Source organism: Micropterus dolomieu, linkage group LG17, assembly GCF_021292245.1.
Source record: "Micropterus dolomieu isolate WLL.071019.BEF.003 ecotype Adirondacks linkage group LG17, ASM2129224v1, whole genome shotgun sequence".
NCBI lineage: Eukaryota > Metazoa > Chordata > Actinopteri > Centrarchiformes > Centrarchidae > Micropterus > Micropterus dolomieu.
Genome location: NC_060166.1, coordinates 31437880 through 31450479, shown reverse-complemented (window position 1 = coordinate 31450479; position 12600 = coordinate 31437880). Strand labels below are relative to the sequence as shown.

Sequence of the window (12600 nt, the reverse complement as noted above, 5' to 3'; positions counted from 1 at the left end):
TTGCATTTTAAGGCAACATTGTAAATTTAATCATTGTAAAAAATATTGTAAAGCATTACATTCCATGACATATATACATTCAGTCACTAGGCTATATAGATCAAACTGTTTGAATACCAGCAACAAAATAGTTTTCATACAGATTTTATAAAAGCAACAACAAGAAACAAAGAACAAACAGTCTTAGTCAGTGTTTTAGATGACCATACTGTGTTAACATGTTAATGCCCAAATACTGTAATAATGGCATAGGTGGCATAGTAAGTGACCAAGGTGTTTTCTGTAATGAAGTTTTGTAAGACATGTACACAGAGTTAGGCAGTTATGTTCAACAGGACTAATCAGTGTTATTCTGTAAATTTAATATGTTTAATTATAAATCCTAATATAAATAATCCCAAAGCTGTCCAAGACATTTTGGGATGAGGTAACCCACTCTGTTTTTCTCGTTGTGCCTGACAGCTCTGCAAACCAAGAATTACATGCAACATTACATAATGTATGAGCTTTGCGTTTTATGTTCATGCTTGATGATAGTGTAAAGCACTTTATTGTAACCTGTGTTATATAAATCAAGCATCTCTTTTGCCCTGATCACATTCACACTGTTACACCTGGAAGCTGCCCAGTACAACCACAGCCTGAGCTATAGACCTTGCTCAAGGGCACCTCAGTGGTGGTAAATGAGGGAGGGCAAGCACTGCTTTCCACACCCAGATTTTATCCTGCCGGTCTGGAGATTGAACCGGCTAACCTTTGGGCCACCACTGCCCACTTCTTTATCACTCAAGCACATACACTGCTGCATTCTGAAAATATACCAAAAATGATCCTCTGAACTGATTCTCCACCAAATCCAGCAGTTGATTACTGATTCAGTTTACAGCTTTCTTCTGTTGACCTCTGACAATGATTTCCAGGACTTTGGTAAGATCCATCATCTTAGTGAGCATATCCATGATGTCGGGATGCTCCCTGGCTCCACTGATGAACTCCTCCAACGTCAGCTCACCTGAGCAGACAAGTAGTAAAGATGAGAATGGCATGTATACATTTTAAATATTAGGATTTGTCATAATGGGGATTATTATATTCATGCAATATTAGAGTCTGGACTGGTCATGGTGACATTATACCTAACCAAGAACACTGTTGTTTCTTCAGGGCATGTCAGTACATTAGTAATGGATTGACAGTAACATATTCTTTACCTTCTCCGTTGACATCAATCCTCTCATATATAAGAGTCACAATCTCATCTGGAGGGATGTCGTAACTTCTGGTGATATCCTGAATAGCCTGATAAAGAGTTTACACAGATAATTGTTAGTTAAATGGACCTGCAAGATTTTAATTTTAATAAAAAGACTGTTCTTTCCTCATTCAGCAGCTGGCTGCAAGAACTAATTAGAAGACCTAATAAGTGAGTAATATGTAAAACAAATAATCTTTTAAAAAGAAAACTGTATTCTGGTTCTACTACACCCATTACTGAATCTAAATTTACTACTACCGCTACAACTGTGACATATACTAGAATTGCATGCCAAATTCCATAGTAAATGGGTCATGATTTGACTTGATTGGTGAAAAGTATTAGTAATTACACTTATTTAAGTGGTCATAGTATGCTCATTTTCAGATTCATGATAAGGTTGTACCAGAATAGGTTTACATGGTTCAATTTTCGAAAAAAACACCATATTTCTCTAATACTGCACATTGCTGCAGCACCTCTTTTCCCCCTGTGTGTTGAACGCTCCGTTTCATTTACGGAGTGAAGCATCTCACATCTATTCAATGTTTGACTTCCTTGGTGAGTGAATTAGGTTATAACCATGGCCATATTTAGACGGGGTTAGGTAAAAAGCCCACTGGATTAGGTAATTAGTTCATGGCCAGTAGAACGCATTTCTACTCATTTTGAGAAGAGCAGCTGAGCTGTGAGCTGCTCCATTCCTTAGATCTGTTCCTTTCATCAGAAAAAGGACTTGTTGCTGTACTTAGTCATGTTAGAGCTGCATTTGACACCACTGACCATCACATCCTATTACAGAGAATGGGACATTAAATTGGCATTAAAGGAACCGCAGTGAACAGGTTTAAGTCATATTAATCAGATTGATTTCAGTTTGTATGATGCACAAAAACTAGCCTGTGCATTTATTAATTCTAGACTGGATTATTGCAATTCCTTATTAACAGGTTGCCTAAATGATCCAGAATGCTGCGGCATGTAAACTAACAAGAATGTATGGTTACATGTGGTTCCTAAAGTATTCAAAAGTAGAATGGGAGTCAAAAACTTCAGTTATCAAGCTCCTCTCCTGTTGAATCAGGTCCCTGTTTGGGAGGCAGACACCATCTCCACATTTAAGAGTAGGCTTAAGACTTTCCTCTTAGATAAAGCTTATACCTGTAGTTAGGGCTGGCTGAACCATCCCTTAGTTATGCTGCTGTATGTATGATGTACTTTACACTAATTATGAAACATTCAAAGAAAATATACTGTACCTTAAATATAGTCTCCAGTTCCTCTTTGTCAATTTTGCCATTTCCATCTTGATCAAAGAGCTTGAAGTACCACTTTAGTTTCTGATTAATTTCTCCTTTCAGTAATAAACTTATTGCAGCAATGTATTCGACAAAGTCTATATAACCATCCTGCAAAAGGAAACATTAAAGATACAGTTAGGGGAAGGACTAAAAATCTATGTGCTAGCATTGCAACACCAAAACGTATTATTTCAATTAAGATTTTCAAAATAAGAATTGTATGATTTGTCATTCTGTGCAATCCAGAGTAAAACTATACATATTTATGTAAATCAGGTCACATTCCTGATTCAGAATCTGTAAATCATGTCCACCTAATTGACAATTTATGAACTTTTGTCCTAAGATTAGTGAAAGAGTTCAGGACTCGCTAGACAAAAGTTTAGACTTCCCTCTTAAAAAGTCAGATATTTTTGCAATTTATGAAAAGTACTATGAAAAGTAATATAGCGAGCCTCTTATTTTCCACCACAAAGTTTGGTACTATGATACAAGATTTGTTCAACAGGGAGCATGCATCAGGCATTCACCAAGCAACTGCCTCATCAGTTGGCAAATCTTTACCAGACTCACCAGACTAAGGGAATCCCACAATCCATTGTTTTCATGTAGAAGAGATGAAGCAATTGGTTGCAGGTGTTTTCTTACCCCATCCATGTCAAAGGTGAGGAAGATCTGGTCCACATAGCTGCTGGCCTCCTCTGTCATACCGTTCATTTCAAGGATAGTTTTGAGCTCAAAGAGCGTTATGAGCCCTGAAGGAGACTCCTTCATGAATTTGGTGTACCAATGGTGCATGTCCTCCTCCAGGATATCATCCAGGCTGGACCAGTGGGTGCCCATTATTCCTCCAGAGGTATGATTTTGTCCAGAATCCTGCAGAGAGCCAGTGGTAATGTTGAGACGAGAGAAGAAAGCGTCTGTACAGAGCAATGAAGTCTGACTGAAACCTCATTCAATGACCGCCTTAATCTTTAAGTCTTGGGAAAGCCAAAAGCAGAGATAACACTTTAATGAGATAACTGTAGAAGTCTTCCAAGAATCTCAGGACTTTGCAAGCTATATGACTAAAGTGGAGTTGGTTGGCAACATCCAGAGTTAGTACTCTAACAACAAGGGAAACTCCCTTGGGTTCTACAGGGTTTAATTGAAGACTAGTCTGGCGTGAACCTGGGTGACAAAGTTGCATTTCTTTTATTCTACAACTACCATTATTTTGTATTCTCACGTGCATAGTCACATTTCTTAATGCATGCAAATAAATAATCTAAATTTGCCTAAATAGCTGTGCGCCCACCAACAGAGGTTATCACGTCTCTGGAATTCCTCATGGAACTGCAACTTATCCTCTATTAAAGCATAAACACTCCAGGTCGATATTTCTAAGCTACAAAACACACATTCAACCCCTTGTGAAATATTACATAAAAGTTATTTTTATTGATGTATAAGATATAAATGTATGTGCATTCTTTTCAGAAGCTAACCATTTACATTTTTACATTTTGTGATTGTAAGAAGTCCTGTCATTACACTTACAGGCAGCAGTAGCTCCGTCCGTGGGGACTTGGCTGGAAACCAGAGGGTGGCCAGCAGGGATCAGTCATGCGATGTGTGGACTGGTAGCTGGAGAGATTCCAGTTATCCTCCTGGGCAACACCAAAGGTGCCCTATGTATGTACATCGTACCTGTTTGTGTATAATAACAACTGAGAGAAAAAACTGATTTCCCCTAGAGAGATTAATAAAGTATGTCTTCTATTATTTATTTATCTATTTTTGTTTGTTTTGTTTTGTTAAGAATGCTTTTCAAAGATACAGCAAAATGTAAAGGAGCAACAATGTTATCACTTTGATAACTCAATGCAGTATTAAATGTTTAATTTCTAAAATTGAAAACAGGTCAGGTTTGCAACAGCTTAACAATATGTCTGTTATGTGACAGAAAAATACATATGTGGAGAAAATTTACTTTTCCCATTATGTTACATTTTATATTTGCTCACTGAGTACAATCCAGTCAGATGTCTCGTGTCATCAGGTGATATGGTGTGTGTGTGTGTGTGTGTGTGTGTGTGTGTGTGTGTGTGTGTGTGTGTGTGTGTGTGTGTGTGTGTGTGTGTGTGTGTGTGTGTGTGTGGTTTGGGTATGTGGGATGATTGTGTGGTTTGTAAATGTCTTCTTTTTTTTTTTTTGCTGTTTGCACTTTGATTTCATATAAATGTTAATAAATTACAACTGTCCATGTTGGGCCTAAATAGGATAAAGCATATTTAAGAATTTCTTAAGACACAGTACATAACCAGTAAACTATTGACTCAAGCCTTATAAGGAAAATCAGGTTTATACTTAAGCATTTAAGAGTACATTTTATCTGTGACAGAGTTTGATACAATACAGCTACATATAAACCTTTCACACCCAGAATGGATAAATACATTTGACCAGCATCAGTGACCCCTGACTGCCTTCAGAGGATTGATAAAGGTTTGAGGGTGAAGTGCTGTTAAAACCAACCTGGCTATCAAAGATCAGAGAGCTTATTATAGTAAATCTGGTGTTAGGCGATTAACAATTCTCAAAATAGGATTAGGAAAATGGACCACGAGTGACTACAAACAACATAGGCCACTAGCATCTGTACAGTGTAGGTGTACATAACCAGGATCCATGCTGCTGCGCTGTGCCATGGCATGGTGTCTCACAGCTGCCAAGCAGATTAAGAAATGTGTTTACTTGAACAGAACAGTGATAGACACTAGCAGAAAATACAAACCATAGCCATAAATACGGTAAAGAACAGCTTAAGTCAGCTGAAGTTGTCTAGTCTGAATCAATAAATCCAGTCCAACAGAAACATGCAGGGTTATTCTGGTTTATGACAACCTTTGCAATATTTGAGAGTTTCAAAGAGCAGGTGGGGTGATTTGGTTTTATGTACAGTAAAAGGCCTTTCGAAATATCTCATTGAGGCACTGCTGATTAAATTTGACCTTTTGACCAACGTGTGACTGTCATGAAGCAAGGATGCTGTTGGTGGCCCGGGAAAAATAAATGCTCAGTATTTCCTTCCATATACAGCAAGGCCATAGCCATGGAGTCAACATCAAGGGGGTTGGGGGAAATTCTGAAATTACTTAATGTCTAATAATGTCTTGCAAAGGGAAGCACTTATCCGATACGGATATCTGATATCGGACTAATTAATAACCATCTGGTGGAAGATTGACTGTGACCTGATCATTTGGCATAAACATGTAATAAGATGTAATTTTATTAGAGACATGTTGACATGATCACATCCAGGAAACAGACTCGCTCATACTGACACAGTTCTAGTTTATGAACATGTGACATACCACCAGTGCTATTACATGCAAAATCATCTATGCTCCATCATGCTAATTTTCCTGGATAAATCTCTAAAGCTCTCTATGCAAATGTTTTTTCTAGAGTGTTCCACAGTTTTTGTTTGCAAATCATGTTTGGTGGATATCTGATATCGGCTCGATACTGACTCACATGGCTGAATTGGCTGACAAGAGGGCCAATCCATTCAATTCAATTCAATTATGCGCGTGTTACGCAGTGTGTCAGCACTGCGCTGATTTTGTCACATTTTTGTCACCCAACTACCAATCATCCATTTTCCACTTATTTACTCTGCTCCAAAAAGTGTCCCGTAAACAAATGATGGGCAAGGGGAATATGCTCAGAATATGGGCTGTTCTAGCTGAATGCTAGCTAGCTGACATTCTGACATTACATAACCATATATAAAATTCATCATCATCTCAATCAATAATAATACTCATATTGTTGTCTAGTTTTCCACTTGGTAATACATTTGAAAGTAATGAAAGAGACATTAGCAGTGGCATCTGGGGTATGGCAATACCACTTCTACAAACACGCAGAACTGCAGTGCACCAAAATACTAAAACAGGTAGTAATAATCATAGCAATTTGTTAGAATTAGTTATGATTACATTTGCTAATGATTATTTCGGATGGCAGTGTGTGGATGCCTGTCCTAGCACTAGCATAGCTGAAGTTTTTTATTTATATATTTTATATCAATGAGTAAGACATTTTGAGCATATTTGAATTTTGGGAGGATGTGTCCCCCCAGTATAGATTATAGATATGGTCCTGATATTATTAGAATTATTATTATTACCTATTCATGTCAAACACAATATGGATTCTAATCATGTCTTTTCAGAACAAACGACATTAAGTCCTCAATTAAACTCTTAGTTGTGGGATTAAATCATCTTGAAACAAAAAATTACTGAAATTGGGCACACTGTGTTTTTATGTGGACTTCCCTCTGAATGATAATTTATTGCTCTATAAAACCCCAAAACTTAATAATTTCCATGCAAACTCAATACTTGTTTACACCATATGATAATTTAATCCTCCATTGTAAAAAGGAGGATTAACTGACTAAATATGTACTGTACTGTGACTTCACATTAACTGCAGTTTCAGTAGTGACATATACTGTATCTGCAAAAATATACTTTATTTCGGAAATTAATGGCCTTATATTTGTTTTATCTTACATGACTATTTCAATCAAATCATTACCATCAACCTTATTCATATGTGCCAAATGCAACCAGTTAAAGTGAAGACTAATTAATAACCATCTGGTGGAAGATTGACTGTGACCTGATCATTTGGCATAAACATGTAATAAGATGTAATTTTATTAGAGACATGTTGACATGATCACATCCAGGAAACAGACTTGCTCATACTGACACAGTTCTAGTTTATGAACATGTGACATACCACCAGTGCTATTACATGCAAAATCATCTATGCTCCATCATGCTAATTTTCCTGGATAAATCTCTAAAGCTCTCTATGCAAATGTTTTTTCTAGAGTGTTCCACAGTTTTTGTTTGCAAATCATGTTTGGTGATGGAAAATAATGGCACACATTTACAAATATAAACACTTGTATTTCCATTATAAACAGTGATAGTCAGGAATGAATATATAAAAAACAACATTGACATTTATACCAATACTCTTACAGTCAATAAACTTGAAGTTAAACAAGGCACAGTAATACACAATAAAATCTCAAATAAAATGTAAAAAAGGTATTTCATATACTCAGCAAAGCTCTGTCTTGGTTTGCATTCTCTTGAGTTAAACAACTCCGTTTCACAGTTGGCAGATGTCCATTTTACCTTTATCCCGCACTGTTTATTGATTTTAATTAAGAACAGTCTTTAAAGGCTATTAAAGAGAACTCACAATGAGATCATCCATATGACCTACAGCCATAATTCTGACTTGCGTGACTGTGGCCATGTAGTTTCCTGTGGTGAAGATGCATAATATGCAAAATTTCTACAGCCTGGGAAAATGACACTGAGAAAACACATGCTACAAACACCCACCTTATTGTACACGGTGTTGTGTCTCAATGAAATGACAAAAAAACAAGATATACACCCATGTCCCTGTCTGTAAAAAAATTTCCTTAGTGTCTTAAGAACATTTTTAGGGAAACTGGGTCAATATACATCTGCCCTGAATCATCTGGCTGCTGGTCGTATAGGAACTGTCTGAACACGTTGTAAACCATCTCCCTGCTCAGAGTAAAGTTTCTCAGCTGATCCTGCTGTTCTTCAGGCATGAGGAATGTCAGCTGGTAGTCAGCAATGACTGAACCACTCCTGTGGGAAGAGTAAAACAAGTTCTGTAGCTCAGCACATTTTTCCTCTGTACAATGAACACATGATAGATAGATGATAGATATATACTTTATTTATCCCAAGGGAAATTCAAGTATCCAGTAGCATACGAAACATACATATATTAAACATACATTAAACCTATATTAAAATAGAATTAAAATAACTTATAACACAGTAGAACAGTGCAAAAACAGTAAACAGTGCAAATGGAGTGCAGATGGAAGTAAAGAGTACAGATGGAGGTAGAAATTGTTCTTTTGTCTATTGTCCTCCCTGCCATGACTAGGAGCTATTGTACAGTCTGATGGCCAGGGGGACAGTCTGTTGACATGACAAAAGGCTAAATCCAGTGGTGTAAACTGTAGTTTATAACCACTGTGAGTTTGTTGTGTGTTTACCTGAAACCATATATTTCAGCTTCGGAGAAGTATCGTCCCAGAGCAGGGGAGGATCTGTAGAAGCCAGCCAGCTGGGTGGGGCAGGTTGGGACATGCAAAAGCAAACAATGTGAGAGAAATGTTTTTGGCTGATACTACTTTCACTTCACTGTGAGCTCTATTCTGGTGCTGAAGGCTTTCAATTTAAATTCTCTGTAAAAGATGAAACCAGCGACAGAGGGCTTTTCAGCTCTTGAAAACAGCAGCTATGAACAGGTTTGGGTTTTGTGAGGCTTATGGCATAACTGGCTCAGTTAATAGTGTGTTTTTCACTTGGAAGTGATGAATTTTACATGCACATAATGCAGAGTTGTCACTGGCAGTTGTGGAAGTCAGATATGCAGCTCTGGACTTACTAAACCAAATAAGACTATAGTGTGCAATGTCATTTTATAACACAGGGTTAAAGGTTATCAAGAAAATCCACATTAAAATCTTTTTCAAATATTTAGCTTTGGTTGCATTTTCTTGTATTTAATTTACCATATTCTTCCAAACATGTTTGCTGTTATTGTATGTGTTTAATGTAAAGCACACTGACGTTATTTGTAATGAAATGTGCTATATACAGTAAATAAAATGACCTTGCCTTGCCTTAATAACTAAGTATTCACTTTACCATTGCCTTGTTTTTTCCTCCAGCTGTTACATATTAAGCCATTGTACTGTACGCATCAAGTCAATTCTCATTTCATGATGTTCAATAGTTAACAGCAAAAGAAAGGAAGAAACACTGTACAAAATCCTATCACACAATGTAATATTCCACAGTTCATATATTTGTTCATATATTGTAATAAATACAACCAGTTAATATGAATTTCTCAAGTACATTTTTTGAAACATAGGTCATAATTGGCCAAACCTTTTCTTGAAGGTCAGCAGTAAGTTGTTGGCTTCCTTTGGAGGAGGGGGTGAAAAGTTCTTCTGTGAAGACCATGTTGGGCAGTTGGAAGCTGCCATTGAAATACCGAGGAACTTTAAACAATGAAGCGTCAAAGTCCTCATCTGCGTCCCCATGGATTACTGCTCAAAGACAAAATTGGTCAAAGCCTCAAAGCTGTAAAAGTAACTGCTTTAACATTAGCATTAGCTTTGGATGGTTTTATACTTCTGAAATAGTGTTGATTTTATGCTCTTGCATGAGCATTGCTAATAACATACACTTTGGCCTTTAGCTGGCCATATCCTTGTAACATTGTGATTTAAAGTTAGGATAAATCGCCTTGTTACAGATAAATCTTTACCCAACTTCACCCTGTTTGTGCGTATTATTTAATAAATGTAGCATAATTTAAAACAATATCCAATACACACATCATGACACATTACCTGAGCACATAACCAGCGAAATTATAATTGCAGCAATAATGAGGAGAAAAATGAAGATGATGATCATCCATAGTCTGACTTTCCAGAAGGCGACCTCATTCAGCTTTCTCTTTATCCTGCACATGCAGCTCTAAAAGTAATAATGAAATTGCTTTGTTAAAATATGGCTACAGTCTATGGTAGCTCAAGTTTAATACTAATATATTTATCTAGATCTAACATCATGTTATTGTGACATAATTCAAGAAGAAGACATAATTAGAGACACTGAAAGAACAACAAAACACTATCAAAAGTTGTAAGAAGAGTACTGTTTTCATTATTGACAAAACTAATAAAACAAGAGGAAAATGTCTAAGTCTATGTCTAAGTACTAAGTAATTTATAGCTGTACTGTCCTCTCTGGTGTCCGGAGGATGGATGTGAAAAAACTCAAGAGTAACAGAAAAGTTACACTTCCTTTATTCTAAGTGTAGAAGGAAATGACCAAGAAACAACAACATTCCAACATTTTCAGCTTCAAAAACTCAAAATACCTCTGAAGGAGTTTGTGTATTTCCATGATTCCATTGAGGCTCTGCTGCATGGCCAGAGGGTATTGTCTCCCCATTACAACCAGTAGTCTGGCAAAAAGCAGAGAGCAAACATACTGGTAAATAGAATAGGCTTAAGTCATCTAGGGATGTGTGTTGATTTTTTCATGTCCAGGAGTGCTGAAAGTCTTTTAAACAGAACTGGAAAATTCATACTAAACATATGTTATACTTGAACAAACTGTAAACCTGAACAAATCCAAATATAAGATATACAAGAGCACAGCCTTGATGGAAGCTCACCTGTACAGAGAGCAGCCCATCGGTCTCTGTATTTTCAGGGACCCTGTAGGCCTCACCGTCTCCATTACCTACTGTCACCTAAAGGAGCAGGCAAGAATTAGGCTACTATGAAATGCTCAACGCCACCAAGGACATTTTTTGTAAACTGGATGTATTTTACAAAGAGCTGCAATTAGATTGTCTTCATTACTGATTCATCTCTTGATTATTTTCTCTCTAAATCAAATCTATGTAACAGCAAAAATTGTTAATTATGTCCACAAAGCCAGAGCTGATACCTCCAAGTTTTCATCCTTCCAACAGTAGCCTATCCTACAAACCCAAAACTTATTATAACTGAAATTAATATTATTATTATTATTATTATTATTATTATTATTATTATTATTATTATTATTACATATATTACTCTAACTGGAATTAGGCAGGACACAGAACCTCCATTAACTTACCCGTTCACGAGCTGTTCCATCGTTCCCATTCGTCAGGATGGTCTGCAGTTCAAAGTCCATGCTGGTTTGTTTCCCACCAACTACCACTGACAACTAGGAGCTGGAGTCCCAACCCGGAAGTGTCTGTTAAGTGTTAAATAATGAAACGCACAGGCAGATTCGGTTCAAAAAGGCAACAGTTCCCCAAAAACTAGAGGTCACTCAGCGAGAACACATTGTTAGACCTGACAGCTCGTGGCGTGGGAATGTTTTTCCCCCTCCGGACAAGATCATTCGTTTCTTCCTTCTCTGCTTCCTCAGTCCTTTTTCAGCGGGCCAACCAGACAGGTGACTCCGTCAAGTTTCGGGTGAAGCCGACGTCGGAAGGCGTTGTCAAGTGAAGAAAAGGAGGAGGCGACTGAATTTGACAAATCTGGCATATCTAGGAAATAACATCATTGTACTGTGATTCACAAATACTATTACTGTTAAAAGAAATAAAAGTAGGCCTACGTTAAATAAAACTGAAACTTTTATTCGCGCTGTAAGTTTACCTATATAGGCCTACGCACGCCGCTTGATCCAGCTTTTTCCACTAGGCAAATGCCTCGAGCATTTGATAATGATTAAATATTTGCTTAAGCAAAGGAAACATCTGATGGACCAAGTGGCTGTTGGGAAGTGTTTACTTGCTGTAGCCTATTTTTCAAATTCAAAATACCTTTCATGATGTAGGCCTAAAGTAGCCTATTGCGTTTCAATTATTTTGTTTGTTATTTAATTGAACAGGAACCTTTGATCCAAGTATATGCTTACTTTTTACTGTAAGAAACATATTTACAGTGCACAGCTCCTATCACTTGCTGCCCCACCTGCTTTTGACTTAAGGCTATTCTCCTATAAAGCTGTCAACAGTAAAAACAAAACATGGGCTTGTGAATTAAGAAATCAAAGGTCACTTTGGGGGTAGAGAACTTATTACAGAGGGCAGAGATACATTTTTTTAATCATTATTGCAATTTCTGCAAGTCTAAATGGCCACCAATACAGATCACAAACGGCCCCATGTGAAAACTAGATTTTTAAACCATGATAATAATGACCTCAGGAACAGGCACATCATGTTGTAAAAAGATCAGGTCATATGTAGAGGTATCAAAATAACTGAATTTTATGAATACATTCCTCCAAATCTGTTAATATGTTTAGTGTAGGTTGAAATTAGGCAGAGCTGCAGTGGAAAATGATGTGACTCCATATAACAAACAATTATCAGTGTCATTCA

The 12600-nt window shown here is 37.0% G+C and overlaps 2 protein-coding genes across 3 annotated transcripts; both read right to left on the bottom strand.

Annotated features, from left to right (window-relative positions):
* Positions 1–875: 875 nt before the first annotated feature.
* Positions 876–3399, bottom strand: guca1c (guanylate cyclase activator 1C). Its single transcript, XM_046074535.1, has 4 exons — positions 3205–3399; positions 2515–2664; positions 1212–1299; positions 876–1012 (listed from the first exon to the last, which is right to left on the bottom strand). The coding sequence occupies exons 1-4, from the start codon at positions 3397–3399 to the stop codon at positions 876–878; spliced, it is 570 nt and encodes a 189-aa protein (XP_045930491.1).
* Positions 3400–7252: 3853 nt separating this feature from the next.
* Positions 7253–11755, bottom strand: LOC123986065 (TPA-induced transmembrane protein homolog). Of its 2 annotated transcripts, XM_046074140.1 has the most exons (8): positions 11561–11755; positions 11337–11459; positions 10885–10962; positions 10585–10671; positions 10049–10178; positions 9582–9742; positions 8678–8748; positions 7253–8258 (listed from the first exon to the last, which is right to left on the bottom strand). In XM_046074140.1, the coding sequence occupies exons 2-8, from the start codon at positions 11394–11396 to the stop codon at positions 8063–8065; spliced, it is 783 nt and encodes a 260-aa protein (XP_045930096.1). In that variant the 5' UTR covers positions 11397–11459; positions 11561–11755; the 3' UTR covers positions 7253–8062. The 2 variants fall into 2 exon arrangements, with proteins under 2 accessions (XP_045930096.1, XP_045930095.1); XM_046074139.1 differs by having other exon boundaries at positions 11337–11755.
* Between the last annotated feature and the right edge of the window lie 845 nt (positions 11756–12600).